Source organism: Cydia pomonella, chromosome 2 (genome assembly GCF_033807575.1).
Source record: "Cydia pomonella isolate Wapato2018A chromosome 2, ilCydPomo1, whole genome shotgun sequence".
NCBI lineage: Eukaryota > Metazoa > Arthropoda > Insecta > Lepidoptera > Tortricidae > Cydia > Cydia pomonella.
This window is the reverse complement of record NC_084704.1, coordinates 22,247,279-22,270,444: the sequence shown is the minus strand read 5'-3', so window position 1 is coordinate 22,270,444 and position 23,166 is coordinate 22,247,279. Positions and strand designations below refer to the sequence as shown.

Genomic DNA, 23,166 nt, shown 5'->3' with positions numbered 1-23,166 from the left:
TACTAGTGTGTATCAGTGTGGCAATGAGTATTATGTGTCGGACATTAACGATATTATTCAAGCTGAAGCTCCAGCTCCAGCCAGTTCATACCATAGATTAAATTAATTAATAAATCAGAAGTATCTATATTACCTACAACTTTGATGGATTTTTAAATGTAGTGCAGAATTACGCTTTTATCGCTTTCAGGAGCAAAACATTTGCATGCTTAAATTTAATTATAAACGCAATGACTTTATAATAAACTAGCCTTCACCCATAAGTCCGCCCGCGTGTAAGTCATTTCCAAAGTTCAATCCCATTTTTACACTCACAGGGGTTAAATTTCTTAAGATCTTTTATTAGTAAAGTTCTATAACATTTCAAATAGGTACATGTATTTCAAATAACTAAGTTCTACCTTCAAAGGATTACATAGCTGGCTAGTCGACCAGTCGGTCGGCTATCCTTTGTCTGTCAGTATCTAAAACGTGACTGTTCAATATATTACAAACAAGAAAAATACTTAAATGCTTATTAAACGTTCGCCTCCGAATCTTTACAGCATCTACATGCTTCGGATATGTAAGTAGCCCTGATGCATCTCCGTGAAACAAAGAGCTTCAGATACAAGTAGCTTAGTGGGTAATGAGTGCTAATACAGATAATCTATAAAATAAACAAAACAATAATAACACAAGCATTGTTCTAATACGAACAATGATGCCGTGTAACGATATACTAAGATGAACTCCAGAAGAACAAAGTAGGTAGGTTCAAAGTAGATTAGATACAACAGTACTTATTAAGTTTTGATTTTGAAATATTGGTTGAAACATTATTTAAAGGTGAAAGCCATTTGATTTCACAAACATATACTTATGCGGAATGGAAGCTATGGCGTCAACATTGAAACATCGTTTCAAAGTTGACGCCATAGCTTCCATTCCGTCATTTCAATAATTCAATAAGTTTTACGCAGATGTCAGAATTGACTTCATAATAATAGTTTACAGACAAAAGGTAATCAAAGAAATGGTGGGTGAACTTTGCTGCTGTAATTAGGAAAAGTGAGATCTGATACAGATAAAGCGATTTTTTCACATTAGATAATTACAGAATTTCTGTTTTGACCTATGGTTGACTGGTAACGAATGCCTTAAGGCATTAAGTCCGCCATTTGTGATTATTTTTATCGCGCAATAAAGTTTAAATAAATAAATAAGATCGGTTATAGGCGTTCCAAAATTTAACCGCTTACCTTGTGACAAATTGTGCCTGTAGTCGCACCCTGGCAAGCGAGAAAATAGATGTGCACATGCTAACGAGCTCCCGCTCACAGAAAGAGAAAGAGACTAGCTCATGTTTTAACGATGAGTATGACAAAGATGAGTAGAATGCGAAAATTAATCAAAAATGACAGATTTCTTCATAGATGTATAAATAAATATGGATGTATTTTTTGAGTATATGTTATACTATAATATATAGATAAATAATATAATTGCGGATGACCAAAATACTTGCCGCATATAAATAATTCTTAAGAGACGAAGAATGTTTAGTCACTCTATATAGGCATAGTTCCACGTATTAAGCCAGTTGGAGTGGTCGAAGTAACTTCTTCGTCCTCTAACATGTCCAGTAGCAGGTCAGACTAAGAAAAACTTTTGCAAAAAATAACCCAAATTGAACTGTGTCCATGCACGTATTTGGTACATAACCGATCAAGCCCAAATAGGTTTCAGTAGTAACAATTTTTAGAAATCGTTTTCCTTGAGCATAAAGCAATTATGAAATCTCTTGTACACTTACTAAACTGAAAACAAGTTATTCATAAGCTTGTGCTATTAAAGAAATGTGGTACTTTCCATTAGCGATAGATTTAAAGCTTTGTTGTTGTTGTTATAGGGAAATGATTTTGAAAACGCCATAAATATCTTTTTGCGTTTTAGTTATTCTACCTATTGCTAAAAAAGTTTATAAGTTCTTCATAATATTATAACACTTTTTAACTCACTTAGAAAACTAACAAAATAAACATTATTAATAAATATTTCTGGTGTTGAACTGAAGTACGTTAATTTAGTAATAAGAATTTCAATGTAATAACTGAATTACTATGTAAGAAAATTTAATGTAGGTACGGCAATTTACTTATTCAAGACAACCTATTACCTACATTATGTAAGAACTCCATCATATATTGATCGTGATCTATCCATAGTTAAACATTATTTCGTCACAGTATTAGACAAAACTTTGTCCCTATTTCTGGCTGATATTTACTTTAGATATTGAGTTGGGGTTACTTTCGTACCAAAGCCACGGATCCATACGAATCCCACGGTAAGCCTCTTAACAACAATAACTCGATTTAGTTCGATAGATTTCGTATGAAGACGGGATAAGAAAATCTACGTATGTCACCGTGCGTCTCTGCCAACGCTTATAAAAGATATATATTATTACTCTTACTACTTACTATACGACATGAACGAACGAACTTTTGATAATGTTGACTTAGAAATTCTCTGAAAGGGGCTCATTGTTTATCTATAAAGCAGGTTTGAACGTGATAAGTACGTGTCGGGTCTTGAAAAGTACTTTTTTTAAACTATTAGCAATGAAAATTAGGTTCTAAATGGACTATACCTACATAATTTCCATTTTGATACTTAACTCCTGATTCCATAATCTCAATTGTTCAGTGAAAGTACTTTACCCTCAACAAATACTACATGTTTATACTTAGTGAAATAGTCATATTTTGTTAAATGAACATACATCTTTTCTCGTTTTTAAAACGAAAAGTAGAGGTTTAACTCATGTGACAAGCACTCATTTTAACTCGAACTACTAATAAAATATCTCGTCGAAAAAGGATGTCGTCGTTCATCCCTTGCTTAACAATCTATTGAATATATATGTGTTTTTACTTTAGCTGATGATTTTAAGCGACACATGCGAAAAAGTATTAATTTTGAATACATTTGTAATATTTTACATATTTAAACTTTCGTGTTGATGATCAGGGAATTTTTATTTATTTTAGTGCGTTAGAAATTCCGAATGATATACTACCTTTTTATTATTCGGCAAATACGAATCTTCGTGTTCGTATTCGTTGCATCACTACTTTAAATACTACCTACTAGTAGTGTCAAGAAAACTTTGAGAGCAGGGTTACCTAAGTTAATGTCGTAAATGTCGAATTGGTCTCGTCTCTAATAACTTATGTTAATTTACGACATAATTAGTAACAAATTATGTTATTAGGCTTTTAAATATTTTGTTTTAGTCACGTTACTTCAAACAGGTTTTATGGAACCATGCATAACAAAATCTTATAGAATTTATACTCGCATTAATCGTTATAAAATTAAATAGCCTTAAAAGTGTTGTTATATTAGTGTATCTCATGTAAGTGAATTTTGTAAATTATTTATGAGATAATTGTATGTATCTACATTGTGCATTAGGGGAGGTATGGGCAACATTATCAACGGGAGTCAATAGGAACATGATGCGCGGCGCACTGCGGAGTGCAGACGGTTTTTATGACTCGAGTATACAATTTTCATACACAATAATGTTTGTATAACTTTATAGCTTGATTTTAAATAAATATTTAACTTATAACCTCCTTGGTTCATAATGATGATATAATTAAAGAAAAATCCATCACTCCCTAGCAATTTATATTTTGCTATATTACTCCCGCTAAACCTGCAAATAGCACCCTTTATGAGCGAGTGTAATAAAAAAACATTTTTTTTACCCTTGTCATCATGTAATTCTATGAAAAAAATAGGTTATAATTTTAAAACTGCTTCTTGTCTAGTATAGTCAGCTGTCAGCTGCAGAGAAAAAGTACCCGTCCTGCATAAAAGTTTGTATGCAAAGGTGCTAAGCTATAATAGTATTGCTGACTGTACGTGGGTACATTTGCTTCGATATTCGATAACGGTTAGGTACTTAATATTCGGCCATCTTCACGAAATAGACGTTATCCTATTAGATCACAAATAATAACACTATGACACAAGTGACATAACTTACGTTATAATAATAGTAGAACTTTATATGCGTTTGCAACTTCATCCCATAGTAGAACAAATTATCACTAAACTTCCTCATTGTAGGAGATTTCTTATTATCCCTCATTGTAAAGTGATAAATCCCACAGTAAGCTAATTAGGGTTGTATTATACGAGCGGTCGTGATGATCGAAAAGCTTTCACTTTCAGAGTGCGCACACGCCTCGCCTCCGCGGATCTACTTACATAATGCGTTTGACATACCTACGTCCGGTTACTTTCGCATTCTCGCATTTTACCTAATGAAATAATTCGATAACCAGCATTAATTTACTTACCATAAGGTTTATTTTTAAGATAATTTCAGACATAGATACGTCGCAAAGTAAGTAGTCACTGCGAAACAAGGCCACAAACTGTCTTTGTTTGTACGCAATGTACAGAGTTAGTGTGAGTAATAAAGTAGACAATTGATTGCGGCCCATTCAGGAATTTTATTTTGTATAGACTTAATTAAATTTCTGGTTATAGGTTGTTAGGTGAGGTCTCTGTGATAGTTTTGAGCAAGATAAAACCTATAAAGAAGCCGTTCTCTGGTTAATATTGAAATTAAGCAAAGTTTACGTACAAATTCAATTGGATAGGTTACAATGATTAACATACCTATAGATAGATATTAATATATAAGTATACATAGTTTATTTATAATTTTATATTGATGTAATTTAACATTTGACAGCGATTGTACACTTTGTGCCCAAATAAATACAATCCACAAATGATTGAGAATCGACAGTCACTTCATATTACCAAAGTTTATGTGTTAAGTAGGTATAGGAACTAGGGATGCATGCTCAAGACAAGTGTTAGAATCCCTATAAAAACCTTGTAGTATGTTGTCTGTACTCTACCAGCATGTTGTGACGGTGCTGATATATTACAATGTAACGCAAAGATAATGTCGACTCCATGTTTCCATTAACGGGAGCTTAGAAAACAACACATTATTTATATTTGTAATGTATGGGGTAGTTTTAAGTCATTATGAAAATAGGTGGAGGGTATCTCATGTATCGATCTTGTCGAATTAAATGGTTTTTAGTACGGTCGTGTTTCGCTGTTACTCCTGAAATCCTGAATCTACAGGGGTGCCCGCATCCTAGATACGGACTTTTCAGTGGCGACGATAAAGGAACTTACTCGCGAGTGTAAAATATTGTGGCGTGTAATAATAAATTAGTGCTAATAATGACAACGGCGGTCGGCAAAATCGGGCCGTTCGATTTGGATAAGGACAGTTGGGATTATTATATAGATCGCTTGGAGCAATCTTTCATTGCAAATGCAGTGGAAGATAATGTGAAAGTGGCGACCTTGATTACAGTGATTGGCGGCGACGCGTATGCCTTGATGGCAAATTTGTGTATGCCAGTAAAACCGTCTACAAAGACTTTTAAAGAGTTGGTGACAATTATGAAGGAACATTTGCAACCTAAACCTAGTTTATTGGCAGAACGATTTAAATTTAGGCGACGGATACAAAGTAGTGATGAAAGTGTTGGAGAATACGCGGCCGCACTAAAAAAATTGACAAAAGATTGTAAATTCGTGGGCGATAGTTTACAAGAAAACTTACGAGATCAGTTCGTATGTGGGTTAGCGCGAGACAGTATACGACAGCGGTTATTTGCAGAAGATGACATTAAATTCGACAAAGCATTTAAGCTCGCGGTGACGTTGGAGATGGCGGAGGCAGACGCAGCGCTTGTAGAGCATCGGGGGCATCGGGGCAGCAGTCGAGGGAATGGTTCCGGAGAAAACACAGCGTCAGTACATCAAATGAGAAATTCGGGGCGAGGGCGGGCCAGTGGGCGCGCGCCGAACGATAGTACTTCGCGTAACTCGACGAACGGGAGCACGGCTGGTCGTGGTGGCGGCGGCGGCGGTTGGAGTGGCAAACTAAACGGCGGAGGCTGGCGGATAAAAAACTCGGTTATAGGCACGGAGGGCGCAAAAGGGTGTTGCCGGGTTTGCGGAGGTCAGCACGCGGCAGAAAGCTGCAAGTTTAAAATGTATGTTTGTCGAGTCTGCAATAAGGAAGGTCATTTGAAACGCGTATGTCCTAATGTGAAAAGCAGCTCAGCAGGGGTACACCATCTGGGAAGCAAGGACTTCCACATGAGATACCCTCGCGGATATAGAACGTATTTGTCATGAGTGTGCTACATGCGCAGCAGAGGGGATGGCACCCCCGCGTACTGCACCGCAGCCGTGGTCATACATACCCGAACCTTGGTCAAGGTTACATTTAGATTTTTTGGGTCCTCTCGGAGGTAAAACATATCTTGTGCTTATAGATTCTAGTACTAAATGGATAGAAGCATTTGCAATGCCCAAGACCACTGCTTCCTCAGTTATTAAGGTTTTGGAGGAAACGTTTGCTCGTTTTGGTTTACCTCTTGAGGTAGTATCAGACAATGGGCCGCCATTTACGAGTAGAGAGTACAAGCATTTTTTAGAACATAATGGAATTAAAATCACGTATTCACCTGCCTATCATCCGTCGTCTAACGGTGCGGCGGAAGGAGCGGTAAAATTATGCAAACGAACGATAAAAAAAGCAGTAAGAGAGGGCCATAACGTGGATTCGGCTTTACAGTCCTACTTAATGATGTATAGGAATGTTGAGCACAGCAGTACAGGTTCTTCACCAGCCATGCTGCTGCAGTTTAGGACCTTACGTACGAGGTTAGAGTTATTGAAAGACGCGCGGGAGGTGGAACGCCGCGCGCGTGACATGCAACAGCGGCAGGTGTATAATTCGGGCGGAGCGGACAGACATTTTAACGTGGGAGATAGGGTATGGACGCGAGATTTTAGGGAAGGAAGGAATTGGATTAGTGGGCAAGTCGACCAACAATTAGGGTCACGTAATTACATAGTATCTAGGGAAAACGGTCCCCCTATGAAACGACATGTAGATCAAATTAAAAGTAGATGGAATTCGTTTTTGGATTTGCCTCACCCGAATGAACCGTCCTCTGAGCCGAGTCCTGGCGCAGACGGCGCGCCGACGTCAGTATTAGGGGAACATGGAACTGACCCACCTGCGCAGTCACAGTCTTCGGTAACTAGACCAACCTTGAGACCACGTCCCACTAAGCCACCTAACCGATATGGTTTTGAAATTGATTAACGTGAGAGTAATCTATAACATTGTAGACATTGTTAAGTAAAAACATTTGTTAATATTACCTATATTTTGTTAATATTTAATACGAGTATGTAAAAAATTTATGACTATTCGACCAAGCTAGAAATTTGGTTCGGTACTATGCTTTGTATGAATACTTTAACATTTTTCTGGATTGATCGAATGGATGGTTTAGTCATAATTCAGTGAGAGGGTGTAATGTATGGGGTAGTTTTAAGTCATTATGAAAATAGGTGGAGGGTATCTCATGTATCGATCTTGTCGAATTAAATGGTTTTTAGTACGGTCGTGTTTCGCTGTTACTCCTGAAATCCTGAATCTACAGGGGTGCCCGCATCCTAGATACGGACTTTTCAATATTATTTATTGGGCTTGTGAAACATAGGCCAGTCAAATGTCAAGAAAATAATCTAAATGCAAAGCGTGATGTATATCATTTTAGTATATTATTTGGAGTCCTTGAAGGAGGAGAGTGAAACTATGTTTTGAAAACTTAAAAGTTATGCTGCCTGCGTTGTATTGTGTGTAAGAACCTGCAAAAAATCGGATTTTTCTAAGTTTTGGCAGTTTTCATTAAAAACACTATTGGTTTATTAGTTTTGTAAAAATTCAAGTACACATTTGAGATTTGACTTTTATTTTCAGCCAAATATTGGCTCAACCGCTCATACCTACTTCGAGATGCATTTGACTAAAACAAGTTAAATCTAATTAAATAACCAAGCGCGAAATGGAGTCAACTGGTGAACTATAAGGACTTCTCATGTAATTATAAAAAAATAACAATATAATAATTGATGCTTCAAAATATGGCCCTGACCTAACATGCTTCCCATCAGGTGGCTCGTCTGCTCGTTTGCTCATTTAAAAAAACATGAGATTGTGGAAATTAGGTGAATGAAAAATAAATACCTTACCTTAATGTGTTTCTGTTTGTAGATTCTAATGGACATTGAGTAAGGGCCTTTACTAACATATGGAGGTTAACGGGAACAATGCTTGCATGAGTTTGTTTCGATTAAGTCGGTTATAAGGTTGTGACTTGGGATTTTTGGGTTTAACAAATAAATGTGCGTTGTTTCTGACAAAATTACAGGTCTCCAATATGGATGTGGTTGATGAGAGGGTGAGTATTTAGTTTCGTAAAGTATGGTCTGCAACTCTATTCGTTTCTTGTTGGCAAGGACTCTTATGCATTTCTTCTGCAGTAAAAATATGACTTCAGCATTTACACTATTGCCCCACAAAATTATATGATTATATCATATGCATTTGCAAAAGCATGATGATGATGATGATAAGCAATACAATAAATGATAAGCACATACAGCGGTTGTTAAATTTGTGTTTATTAATATTTTGCTTGAGTGCATAAGCAAATCTAGAAAATTTACTGAAATCTTAGCAATATGGGCTTTCCAGTTGAGGCTTTCATCGATGTTTAAGCCTAGTAGTGAGCAAGTGCTGGGAAGTTCTAGATTTTGGGTCTGGTATAAATAAATAATTTGTAAAGGGGATCTGTGGTGGAGTCTAAATTGAATTAAGTTCGATTTCTGTAGATTTATATTTAGATCGTGTTCGTCAAGTCAAGGTATGATTGTATTAAATGGTGTCTAAGATGTACGTAACTTCAACCCTATGTGGGCTCGGAAATATGATAGAGGTGTCATCTGCATGTAGTAGTGATTTAATATGAATAGTGTGAAATCATTTTGGCAAGTTCTTAATATACATTACTACCTTGTGGGATGGAGCAAGTTGTGTTTAGATGGATAAATATATAATAATTTATTCATCACACATGGTAATAAGTACATTTAAAATATACATCATGTACATAATATCTATACTACTCGCAAGCGCGACTAGTCAGACATTTTTAAAATAAAGTACATGCATGTCATAATTTGTAACATTTACACTTCATTAAATTCATTGATGTTATCCAAAGTCTGGTTAGTGGTTTAATAATGGGTATTTTACTTTAGCACGAAACACTGTCAATCTTGTTTTTGTTTTTGAGATGTACGGGTAATTTGTTATACAGTTTACGACCTGGCATTTTTTTTTGACATAGCGAGTTTGTGGGGGCTTAAACAGAGGTCGTTTGGATAACAATTAGGGCGCTCAAATGCTTCTTTCTTTCGAAACATGTGTATACTCTTTCGACAAACATAATAGTTTCAAATATGTATTGAGCCACTGACGTCATGATTTTCAGGGTTTTGAAAATTTTTCGGCATATGTCTTTGTATTATTCATTGTAGATGATCGGATTTTAGATAATGTTTTGGTATTGTCATTGTCAAAATCTATTTCGACTCTTTGTTGGCGGTTTTTGAGGCGGTATTGCCACACCTCCGATGGTATACCCTCAATTCCTGACTTTATTATTGTTAAACCTTACAATAGCTTGTTGAACCTCATCGAAAGACATTAGATCGGTTTCCATATGGTTATCATTTGTGGTGCGGGAGATCGTCTCATCCAGTTCAGGGCAGTTAAGCAACTGAAAGTAGTTACGCCACGTGCCTTTTATCATCTATGATAAGCTTCCCATGATCATCCTCTAGCAGCTGAGAAGTGGGTCGGTACTCTTTTTAAAATAAAAAAAACCGGCTAAGTGCGAGTTGGACCCGCGCACGAAGGGTTCCGTACCATTATCTATAAAAACGAGCAAAAAAATCACGTTTGTTGTGTGGAAGCCTCCTTAAATATTTATTTTATTCTGTTTTTTAGTATTTTTTGTTATAGGGGCAACAGAAATACATCGTCAGTGAAAATTTCAACTGTCTAACTATCACGGTTCATGAGATACAGCCTGGTGACAAACGGACAGTCGGACGGACGGAACCCAAGGAACCCTCGGTGGGCGGTTTTTTATGATAAGTAACATCAGGACTGCACACAATTTTACGCCTAAATAAATATTTGGTTATTTAATGTTGTATGACTTTTTTGGAACTTAACATACGGCGCTGTAATTGGGCTGAAATTATTCGAGAATTAAGCATTTAATAAAATTATATTATCAAACAAAACTGCAAAATGCGAAGAAATTTCCGTCTATAATTTTTGCAGTTTTTCACAAACTACGCAGAGAGCACTACTTTTTATTTTTTCCTTGCGAAACGTACAGGCCAATTCAAACGTAAAATTAAAATGACATCCCCATGATGTACCTAATTTAGTTATCTTGCATTTCGCTCGTAGTTGTCCGTACGTATATTGGCGTAAGCAACACGCACGATAACTAAATGACAACATTCCGATATCATTCTGATGTCAGTTTGCGTTCGAATTTAGCCTCGTAGTTTCACACTCCTCTAAGGGGTACAAATAACACACCAAAAATGCAACTAACTTTTCATCACGCTTTGCTTTTTCAATGTAAAATTTAACTGCTCTAACAGTGATATTGAAATATAGAGGTTGTGTTCAAAATAGAAACATCATTCAATAATTATACACTCCATAAATATTTACTATTTTTACACTGTATACCTATACATATTTTAATGGCTTCCATAGCTTATCGTAATAGGTAGAACCATATTATGCAAAAAAATGTTAATACGCGTACTAATTTCACTAGGATGAAAACATGGTTTTCAAGAAACATTATTATTCGCAAATATAATTTTTGTTGTAAGAAAGTCAAAGGAACGTAGCTGCGGAGCTACCGCAAACATAAACTCATATATAAACGCGAAGATCGTCTATCTCCAAACATGGCATTATTGGAGTTATTGAGATGGAGATAAAATAATTTCGATTTTCGAAGTTTGCGGTACGCGGAAACGCGACCCTCCCAAACTTCCTTATAAATAATTTGTTTGAATACTTTATTAAATGTACCTAAAATATATAGGTAGCCAGATCAAAAAATTATAAGAGTTAACGAAATAAAACGTATGTTTTCGATTAGCACAGAATAATATGTTTTGAATTGAATGCCTAGATAGGTTCGTAAGCATGTCAAGTAGTTATGTCAACGCGGTATGAAATATCTAGTCGTAGCCACCATTGACATCCTACATAAGACAGTGTTTTGTTAGATTGGAAATGGCTTAAACTAAGTACACAGTGTAGGTACACTTTTTATTTCATTTTAACATCAACATTTCTACTTTAAGTACGGAATTAGAATATGTATGATTTCGTCGTTCCTGTGCAATCATTTTAACCGGAATTCATTGAAATTGTGCTATGTACGAGTATTTATGCATGTTTATTGATAATAGTAGTGTTTAGATTAGAGATGCAACGAATAGTGGCTGGGCCGAATACCGAATACCGAATATCCGACCTTTTTACCTAAAATGAAGGAAATTCGAACGGGCGCATGCGTGCCCTGTGCAAGTTGCAACTTGTTTCTCGCTGTTGGCAGTCTTTGATAGAAATTAGGCTAGGTTCAGATGACAAGCGCTCAACGCGCGTTTTGATAACGCGCGTTTACAACTACATATATTTTATTCAGGTCGTACACATGCTAACGTTATTATATCGCGCGTTAGCATGTGTACGACCTGAATAAAATATATGTAGTTGTAAACGCGCGTTATCAAAACGCGCGTTGAGCGCTTGTCATCTGAACCTAGCCTTACGCTTATTCTGCACGCAGTGCGTATTGAATTGCGGACATTACGGTGCGTTAGTTTTTGAATGAGTGTGAAAAAAAAAACATTTTGTGTTATTTTTCACAAGTTTTTGTAGTAATCTTTGAATATAAAGTTTGTCTGAAAGATTATGATATTAATAATTGATTACTTGTAGTTTGTTACTTTTTTACCCCTCGTTTACTTGCTAACGTACTATTCGGTATTCGGCCGAATACTATGCCACTAATCGGCCGATAAGTGAAATTGTGGTGTGTGTAGGCCGAATACCGAATAGTGGCCGAATATTCGTTGCATCTCTAGTTTAGATAGTGACTTTTATCTCTCTGTACTGATTTTCGATTCCGCACCAATTGTAATTTTCTGTTTGGCCCAATGGTGCCTTAAGGCATTAAGTCCGCTATTTGTACTTTTTTGTATTTTGCAATAAAGGTTAATTAAATAATGAAATAAAATAAATGCAGATTAGAGTTTCTCTTCGAGAGTTCTCGAACCGAGAATTCCCGGGAAATTTTGCCTTACTCGAGACGAGAAAAAAGTGGTCGAGAAATCGAGTAATCGAGAAATTCAGTCAAAAAATTTAAAAACATAATAAAGTTTTAACAAGAGGCTTGATTAAAAAAGAGTTTCAGTTATATGAATCAACTGGCAAAAGAACACCAAATCTGGAAAACTTGTATAAAGCTGTTATGTCAGTAAAGCCTACGTCGACAGAAAATGAACGGGTTTTCTCCTTGTCTGGAAACTTTGTGACGAAAATACGAAACCGATTGTCAGATGATGCTATAAATGCCCTCGTATTTTTAAAGGCTTATTTCCTTAATAACAAGACATAGTGGGCTAGCTTTTGATTTTGAAGCAGTTTCCGCTTTAAATTGTGATTGTAATTAGTCTAAGATTATTAATTATTTATTAGGTTCTTATGTTCACGTACGTAGTAACGAAAAGACTGTCCATTTATAACAAATATTGAAAAGTTGATACAAAGACTAAACTAAGGTATAAAGTAAAGGTAAGGTATAAGGTAAAGTCGTAATTATTAAGCTAGTCTGATTGTTATTTTTTATACCTAATTGAAAAACTGTCATTTTATGTTACATACTTAAAATTTTGGAGTACAGACAGAGACTAAAGTAAATTATTTAGTATGTAAGGTACTAAGTTTTATTGTGGTGACATGATGACATTGTTTTTAGAAGATATTTTATTTGTTTATTCCAAAGAAAAAGACTATTTAGTTCTAATTGTTTGTAGAAATAATGATTAAAAGATCTCGCTAGAGTTTATTTCGCTTTATTAAAGTTTTCTATAGTTATAGTCACATGACATTAAAAATAAACGTTGTTGATTAATAAATGTTGTTGAATATTGCATAAAAAGCGAAGTTTTATTGTCAAATCACACATATTTTTAAAAATTACCGTATTTCTCGACAACCCGGGAATTCCCGGGAAATAGTGGTCGAGAATTCTCGTGCTCCGGGAAATAAAAAAGGTCGAGAAATGAGAAACCCTAATGCAGATTAAATACACTAGGTATGTATTGTATTAATCTAAGCTCCAACACTATTTATCGTAGAAAACTAGCGGCTGTAGTATGAATTATTATTTTTAAAAAAAATTCGCGCTGCTTATTTCGGTAAAAATAAAATTTCTTTTATCAAGGCAATGACGGTGACATCGCTCGCGTCAATGCTACAGCATTAAAGGTGACGTTCGAATGTCGACGACATTAATAGCGGCGTTGTCGGTTTGAACGCGTGTCACTCATTTTGTCAAGGACATGGACAGCGAGAGCGCCCGCGACAACGCCGCAGAAATAATGCCACTACAACAATCCAGTTCGCAACGTCACTTTACGCCGTAACAGCTACACAGCTGCAGTAGCCGAATGTAACCTTAAAACAGTAGTGTTACATATAACTACTCAGTGGTACATACTCGTATAAAGTGGTAGGAATGAGATCCGACTAATATAGAATAGAATAGAATAAAATTTATTCGAACGCTTGAACAACAAAACATTAACAATAACCTGTCATAAAATGGGTTAAAACGTCACTGAAAAGGTTTCCAGTCAGCTTGGTGTCAAGGTACCTTTTGCATACCTTGACGCTGGTCTTCCGTGGAAGCCCTTCCATAAACGCGATATAATTTGCCGATGGAATTGTTTTTAAATTAGAAAACTCTCCACTTGGAAAAGATCTCCGGCATTCTTCAAGATGATGAAGATTGTAGGGCACTTTCCCAAATGCCAACTTCCTTTAATCCCCGTGGAATATAAGAGATTAAAAGTACAAAATTTGTCTACAAATATGTGACCTCACCCAGGGGGAGAGGAAGGGGGTTGCCAAATAAGACTAGGTGTGACAAGGAGGAAGGGAGGGGTCAAAAAATCATGAAATTCTTATGACGTAATTTATGGACGACCCCTTACTGATAGTATCTGGTTCACATGTAATATCTTATTAATAAACAAAGTAGCGGCCCGATTCGAAGAATGATTTAGACGCGTTTAAGATCTTGGAAAGATTTTTAAAAGATCGATAAACTAAACGACATGTCAAAATTAACGTTTATTTCGATTCCGCTGTGATCCCATTATGATCTATTTACGATATTTCTAACGTCAAAGTGACATCGGTTGCCCGAATCGAGCTGCTTCTGTCAATTATACGACATACAAACGATATCTAAATGAGAACTTATCTAAACCAGAACTTATCGTTATCGTATCTCATTCTTCGAATCGGGCCGTAGGTATACTTTATTTATACTTACTCCTTTCGTGTGAAAGAAATGACCTGCATAAAATTTACTAACCTGAAAACATTGCTTCTAATCCCAAACGAAATAGTGAATAAAGCTTAAGCTAATAAAGTCTTTACCATCTGCGCTATAAGGTCGAAATTGATACGGTCTACTTTTAATGATATCGTTAAAAGAAATGCTTGTGTTAATCAGGTACTCCCATGACATTTACTAAGGCTCTGTTAGCGTGATCTTTGGTTGAGATTTAACGTGCAAGCCAAAAGCGGAAGCGTTCTAGCAGGGCGCGTGCGCAAGTAGGAGCGGGTGATTGATAGAAGTGTGTTGTTTTTTTAACCGAATTCATAAAGGAAGATATTCTAAAGTCGTCAGAAATTAAGTTTTCCTTTTCTTCATTTATTCTCCGATTTCACATATGTACAGAGACGGATGGACATTTTTGTAGATTTTTTATTTGTCGTGATGGCATGTTCGACCTTTTCGTTTTGTGACAAAAAAAACAAAGGTCGCATTTATTTGCACATTATAATTTCCAGAGGTGTGCGCAAGTAAACGCAGGAAATCAATTCGTCTTCCATATTATTTTAAGTATTTTAACAAGTTAAGGTCAAATGCGATTTGCATTGTATATTGGAAAGTAAGGTCCTTAGCAGGTTTGGTTCCGCTTTTAAGTACGATCTTGATTGTTTCGAATATTTACTAATAATGAAGGAATATGTATGTAGGTGAGGTGTGTTACCTACTAGTTTTGACTAGTGATAACACGTACGGAAAGCTAGTTTTAACTAAGGAAAATGCGTTTTCACTGAACCCGGGTCACTACGGTAACATATAATTTATTAAAAAATATTATTGGGTGATTGTAAAGGGACGTAAAACGTAGGAAAAACGCTATTACCCTTCACTTGACTGGGTAATATTAGAGTAGTAACGCGTACGTGACAAATACCAATCGCAACATTCATTACAGAACAACATCTAGTTTAAACCAATTACATTCAATCCATTCGAATTGGAGTGAAACAAATTGCTATATTGGGGAGTTAACGCTGGTTAATATAAATTGCGGAGAAAAATAATTGTGTAGGTTCCTCGGGTGTACGTAAGTTTTTCGTAGGCCGAGACTAATTTCCACAATTGTTAATTTCATAACTGTAACTATTATTTTAGGTAATATTAAATTCAGATAACTACGAGTATAATTTATGAATAGTCATTTGGTATGGACTGGTCTGACATGTCAACTTATATAAAAATATACTAGGTGTTCACTCAACGCCACAAAGTCTAGATAAATTTATCCAATTTAAATGATTTTATTAAATACAATACTCGAGAATCATAATAATTACATTTATGGTATCTAATCTAAGTTATTGCGGCTTTATATTGAAGAAATAAAACATTTTTAACCCTTTAACCATTTGACATTTCCTTCTAGTCATTTTTCGAACCGTAATTCTTATAGTAGAGATGCGTTTTTGTTTTAAGTATGATGGCAAATATGTTGCTGCTACGGACTAAAGGGTTAAATGACAGAACTTTTCTCCAGCAATCAAATGAAATTATCCTTCTTTGATCTAGCAACTTGCAGCAACAGTGCTAAAGGTATTCTGGCTGGCTTGTTAAGGTCTATATCATTGTACTTATACTTAGTCTTACTAAATCAATTGTGCTCAATGGCTAAAGGAAAATTTTAAGAATTTTTGTCATTGCATGTTAATCATCGAATAAATAACAATATAATCTTAAAAGTTGTTAACCACGCCACGCCACACCAGCTCGTAAAAGCTCTCTTGTTTGTTCAAATACGTATGAGAAAGTTGCATTTTATTCACAAGAGTGACAAATTAATTTGGTACAAATTTTGAATTGTTTCCTTATACTGGCTGATAAAATTGCCTTAAAAAGTTTAATATAACATTAATTAAGATGAAATTTGGTTTGATTTTGTTTATTCTTTTACAGTTAGTATTTTCCTTGCGTGCGTGTGGTGAAAAATTTAGTGTTTCACTCGGTGGCAAAATTTGTTTAACCCTCATGCTTTGAACCCTCGCAAGTTTCGCAACTATCAAGATTCCACCTTTCGGACCACTCGCTACGCTCGTGATTTTATTTTGGGATCTTTACTTACCAGGGTGTCAATATTAACACGAGTGGTTAAACTAAAACTTTGCCCCATTCTAAAGCAAATAATTATATTTACTTTTAAATCATAGTTAATTAATAAACGGAATACAATACAATTTGTAATGTTAACTGCAATGGAATTTGCTAGTTTATATATTTTAATAGTTTCTGTACAGCAACTAACATAATTGAGTAATTTAGTTCTTTGGTTGATTGGCTTCGTCCCTTCCACAGTATAAACATGTAGCTATTTGACTATACCATTATGATATTTATTATTAGTTGGTAAACGTTCCTTTCAATAGTAATTGAAGCTAAAGCTAGGTAACCATTTCAAAGCTCAGTTAAAACTAAAATATTTTATTTCATTCACCTTAACCACTAGTTGGGTAGTGACCCTGCCCTTGAAGACAATATTAGCAAATAAAATTTGAAGTTGAAGCCGATGGTCCTGTATTTGTCATGGGTGTTTTCTATGTACATATTTAAGTATTTATAAATATTTATATATCATATAATATCGTTGTCTGAGTGGGTACTTAGACAATGATCTATATAATACATATTAATTATTTATTATGTTTTGGGTACAACACAAGCCTTATTGAGCTTACTTTGGGACTTAGTTTGTGTAACAATACAATGTCCTATAATATTTAAAAAAATACGAATAAAATTATGGTTATAGTCCATAAATCAGAATATTTTACGCATCTTTACTGATGAGTATTTTGTTATATTATAAAATAGTCAACGTACTGAGTATGTTAGTTCAATTGTAGATTGGTCCCTACCGAATCATCTTAGGGCAATTGGAAACAATCCTAAACTGTATTTACTTTACGAGGAACAAAAGTAAATAGTGATTAAGATTGCCAAACAATCTCGACTGGCTAATTGTAAGGCAAATAGGTTCGCGTACGCCTTTGTGCAGTTGAGTGAAGAAGAAAGTAAAGCTGCCTACATCCGAGCGCAGGGGAAGAAGTTTGAGCAACAGCAAACAGTTTTTATTACCTAGTAGGAAATAATAAAGATTAAAATCAAATAGGCAATATGATCTGGGAAATGTGGAATCAATGAGTACATAGATGAGCATCAATGATTATAGCATGATAAGTAAGTCTTAATCATTATTAGGGTTCTGTAACCTACTGAGAAGCTTAGTTTGTCCGTCCGTGGCGTATTGATCCCGCCGACAAAGTGATAAAAAAAAACTAAGAACACGAAAATAAGGGTACCTCTTATACTGCCGTCTGTAGGGCTGTAAGAAGGGTGGAAACAAAATGATATTGAGACTGTGAAAATTAATATTGAAACTCCATAACAAAACTTCTGAAATACATTTTTCACGTCAGTAGCTCGAACAAGGGTAATTTGTTGCCTAAAAACAGTAAGAAAAATCGCATTTTGCTCACTGATGGAGACAAAATAACATTCAAGTGACCTTTATATTCGAATGTCATTTCAACGTGCGGGGCCTAAAACAAGATCGAAGTATTTGGATTCTATTGCCTTTGTCCCTTTCACGTCATTAGCAAAAAGAAAGAGACAAAAAAAGTGCATATGTAATTCAACGGTATATTGACGGTTTATAATAGACCCCCGAAATAAGTCAGACCGCATCGATCCATAACACCCTACGGGTCTTCACTCGTAATAATTAATCCGCAGGGCAGCTTGTGGCGAGCTGTTGGGGAGTAACGACCCCACGGACCCGAGTACTCCCGAGAGTCGGTCAGGGTCTCCGTCTCCGGCGTGTCTTCGTCGGTCGGAGTGGACCCCAAGGGGACCCGCAGGACTCTCAGCTCTGGCTTGCCTTCATTGGCCGTCCAGAGAGGAGTCGTTAGAGCTAAATGCTCCAGGGGTGGAAGTGAAAACTTGCATAAGACGCGAGTTGGCACAGTGGCTGTTATTAGCCACTGGATAGAAAGCGGCGTACACCTCTCGACACCCCTGAGCCGCCCACACCGGTGTTGCTCCTGGTCGTCTTCACGACGGCATTTTCAGGGGCCCATCTAGTGGGCGGCGAGTCACCGCCTGCCTCGATAACTAGTGGAAACATTGTTATGGCAGGTGTCCGGACATCTTTGCAATAACCCAGTCTCATTGTCCTCCAAAACTTCAATCCATAGACCGTTATACTGTTCATTTTTACTACAATAGTCCCAATGCCTGCTGCGACCGGTTCATGGGTGTCTATTGTTGCGCCTGTGAACGGGTTCCAGCAGGCGTTCTACATGACATTAAAGCTCTCCAAGGGGCCTCTACGTGTTGGATCTATATCCCCACGCAAGCCTATCAAAAGACCGGGATTTATATGCCCGTGAAATCCAAGGAGATACAATAAAATTAATTAAATAAGTTTTAAATTTAATAAATACACCATATTTTACGTATTTTATTATACAATCATAACAATGAACTTATACAAATTTACGCAATTGTTACGCAAGAAATAATTCTACTTAACTACTTTTAACGATCTCTACTATTGTTGATAAATAGTAGTATTCGCAATTCGGACCGGATCTTACAAAGTTTTTTTTTTTTTACAAAAAAAGAGTTGTCGATTGAACTGTCATGTGATGTTCGTTAATTCATTATTTTCGTATTATATTATTGAAATTTCTTTCGTTTTGCGGTAATTAAACTTAATTGTTAGAATACCTTCAGAAAACATAAGTGAAATAGTGATGAAGACGGATTACATTTTTTCAGGTTGTATTGTTTGATGGCTGACTGACGTGAAAACTTTTGTGTACTACACGAGATCAAAGTTATTTACATCTCGTGCGCTTTTGAGTCAAGATTATAAATTAGATTCACTCGCTACGCTCGTGAATTTATTATCTTTCGCTTGCACGGGACTCAAAACAAGCACTCGAAGCAATATCAAACTTTGCTCTTTCTTATTGTACAAATAACTATAGTATACATATCGCACGCGTAGATCTAAACTGTATTAACTTGAATATTTACTTTTATTAGAAATCTCAATGAAGTAATTAAGTATTAACTTCGGTACCTATTTGATAGGATATTTCCTCTTATAATCATGTATAGTAGTGTGTATAACTTGGTGATTCATTAGTAGTATCTCATGAAAAATAGGTTTTTTAATTATGATAGTTTTGTTACTCGACTTAAGGAAAATCAGGGTTAGTAGCAAAAGTAACTACAGTAGGCAACCCTAACTACGAGTACACCATTGATTCCCAACTCAATAATCATTTTACTAAGAAATAGATATTCACAATATTTTTATGTTGCGTATAAATAGTTTTAAGGGAAAAAATCTAATCTCGTATCTTGGCCACCAGTTCCTAACTTTGTCTAGTAATTTTTTTATTATCTGCACGTACCTAAGTAGGGAAGATTTTTGATTTTTTGTCGCTTCAAGCCTATGGAGTGAGGTGGTGACGTCGGATAGGTCTTTCAAAAAAAAATATATTAGTGTTTTTTTCTTATGAACTATTTTTTATACAAATATATTTTTAGATATTATCGCCCCGATCGAAAAAAATATGCGCCCCACCTTCCCCCTCTAATTTATGTACTAATTTACTCCCTTTTGCTTGTAATTTACATGTATGTATTACATGATACTCATAGCTCCTGTTTAACCTATTGTGATAGAAGGGTCACTCCGGAATCCTACACTGAGTAGGTATGGCCCGACATGCGCTTAGCGGATTTTTATTATGTTCTGTTGTCAAAGTTATTATCTTCAGCGGTGGCAGCATTGTTAAATTGTTATCACTTGTCACTATGCCCGTCACTTTCACGCTTACATACTTGTTAGAACGTGACAGGCATGGTGACAAATGATAAAGAGCCGTCCATCTAACCCCTACTGTTACGTCTTTTGACAATTTGTTAGGTCATTTCTATTCGTCCTTTTCACTTGGTGTGGAATCTTATTTTATGCAGGTATTACATTAAAGGAAATAATCTATTGTTATTTTTTTGTATGTCTTTCTCATTATGGAACAATGGTGTTCCGGACATTTGGGGGGCGTGCGCGGATTCGAAGCTCACAACTAGATGCCGTTTGGACACTTTAATGAGTTGTAAGGGGTAAACTGAGCGGATGCTGCCCTTGGACGCAAGCAAACGCAGCACCTGCAAGGGTGTAAAGACTATAGGAAGTTGTTGTTATCTAAAATAAACTGAGCAATTGGGTGAAAGCGATGGACTAATTACTGGGCTACGGGATAAAAAAACCGGACTCCTGTCCAATAAAACGGTATGCAATTTTACTTCCGGTAGTCGGTAACTCGCCCCCACAAGATGGGCCTCACAAAAAGCGACATCTAGGATGGCTCAACGGCAATACCGGTGTAAGAGCTAAGGGTAGAGAGGTGTCACTGGACTTTAAACATATAGCCAACTCGCCACTTATATATATTTCCACATCTACTCCACTCTGGACGGCTGTGGCTAAGGCAAGCCAAATGGTGAGAATCCTGTCCCAACCACCCTCTTCCTTACTCCTCCGTAGAGTTAGAAGCTTGGCTCTACATGAGATCTGTACCTCTAGTGTAACTTCCATTCGATAGCGTAACGTAACTTTCGCGTTTAGGTTAAGTCTCATTTTGTATGGGATTTTGAACAGCGCGCCAAGCGGGACGTTTTGGAAACTCAAAGAGCGAGTGTAAATTATAAGTACGTTTACTCAAATTGTCGCTCACGTTTACGTTTCGTATCGTATTTATAAGGGATCGCAAACCGTTTTATTTTTTAAACCGTTTTTGTACAATTACTCGGGAACGAAAAGGTTTTCGTTTCCGCTTGCGGTTACCGGTTAAAGAACTATTCTAATGAGGTACCAGTTTATGGCAAATAAGTTTTATTTTGTGTTTGTGGAAAGAAATTAACCGGTTAAATTGAATATATCTACAAGATACAACGGCAAATATTGCTATCTTTTTAACATACATGCAAACGAGTTTAACCGAGTGTCTCCGAAAGTCGAGAGTAACAAATATTAGGTATATCGTTCCGGCGAACCATAAAAGCTCGTTTCCTCTTATTTTTGAAAAAAAAAGCAGACATAGGCAGATGTCACAAAAAAGAGGATACTTATTGGTTTTTAAATTATAAGTGCAACCTACATCCTGAGACAATTCCCACTAAGATTTATGAACATATTTAAGTGGCATTGTCCTCGGATTGAGGTAAAAAATTTTTTGGTACTAAACTAATATTAGTACGAGTACACTGACGATAATCTCTTCTTAACGATTCAATTCAATTCAATTCAATTCAGTAAGCCTTTATTTAACAATCTTATTAACTAGTTTACAAAATATAATAAACATCTTATTTCCTAGTTTCACTTATCCTTAGTTTAAAAACTATTATTATATATCAATGCTCAGTTTCAGACATCGGAGTCGAGATTGTCTTGCTTTCCAGCATAGGCCTCCCCCAAGTTTCTCCAAAGTTCCCGATCATGGGCTTTCCTCCGCCAAGTGGCACCAGCAAGAGCTTTGAAGTCGTCTTCCCATCTTCGTAGAGGTCTATGATTTTTTCTGCCACCTTCTTAACGATAAGAAGAGAGAACTAAGTTTTTTAGTTCATGTTCAATCAATAAACCGGTCACAAATGATAAAATTTCGATATGTCATGTTTAAATATACCTACTTATAAATTTCTGAAAAGATTGGACATAAATAATAAAATATTTTTATTTAACGTTAATTTTATTATGGTCTATTTAAAAAACTAATAAACTAATAAGCGAAATGATGAAAAAAATGTAGGCATGTAAATTTATTAAAAATGGTTTGAGTGAGCTCAAACTTTTAGTAGCTGATTGTTGATTTCAGCTGTGCTAGATATATGACTTATACGGTCCAGACAATATCGAGCAGAAATAAACTTATACATTCAAGAAATTCATTAAATTAAATTTATAAGTGACATTTATTTATTCTAATTTTATAAGTGCCGTTCAAGTATTTAACTAATCAATCTGCATAATAGAATGACTGTTTCATTTTCTATTTTATAATGATATCATTGATTTTTCCTATCTACTACTCGTTGTGGAGCCATCATCAGCAGTAAGCAGTAGTATCATAAAATTCATAAACATGTTAAAATGTTTACAAGCCCTCGCATTAAAAATGGTAGAAATACAACACAAATTAATATTGACCTAACTGATAAAGTATTAAGGATGATATTCAAATGAACATCGAATCAAAACATCACCAAACACGATGAAGATAAAACCTCTTTAAGAACGTTGATTATGAAGAAAAAAATGTCATTATTGGGTGAGATACGATTATTCCAAAGTAACCAGACTCGAATGACATTCAGTTTGACACATGTCATGTAAAAAGTTAATCGAGCAAACTACTGACGATACGTTTTACGTTAATATGCGAGTGTATTGCGCAACGTG

The 23,166-nt window shown here is 35.8% G+C and overlaps 1 protein-coding gene across 1 annotated transcript; it reads left to right on the top strand.

Annotated features, from left to right (window-relative positions):
* The first annotated feature begins 987 nt into the window (after positions 1 to 987).
* Positions 988 to 6,237, top strand: LOC133530645 (uncharacterized). Its single transcript, XM_061868666.1, has one exon. It carries the CDS (start codon positions 5,269 to 5,271, stop codon positions 6,235 to 6,237), a length of 969 nt encoding a protein of 322 aa, XP_061724650.1. The 5' UTR covers positions 988 to 5,268.
* Positions 6,238 to 23,166: the final 16,929 nt, after the last annotated feature.

Excerpts from the sequence above, each read along its gene's own strand:
- LOC133530645 (XM_061868666.1), top strand. The coding sequence starts at position 5,269 with ATGACAACGGCGGTCGGCAAAATCGGGCCGTTCGATTTGGATAAGGAC.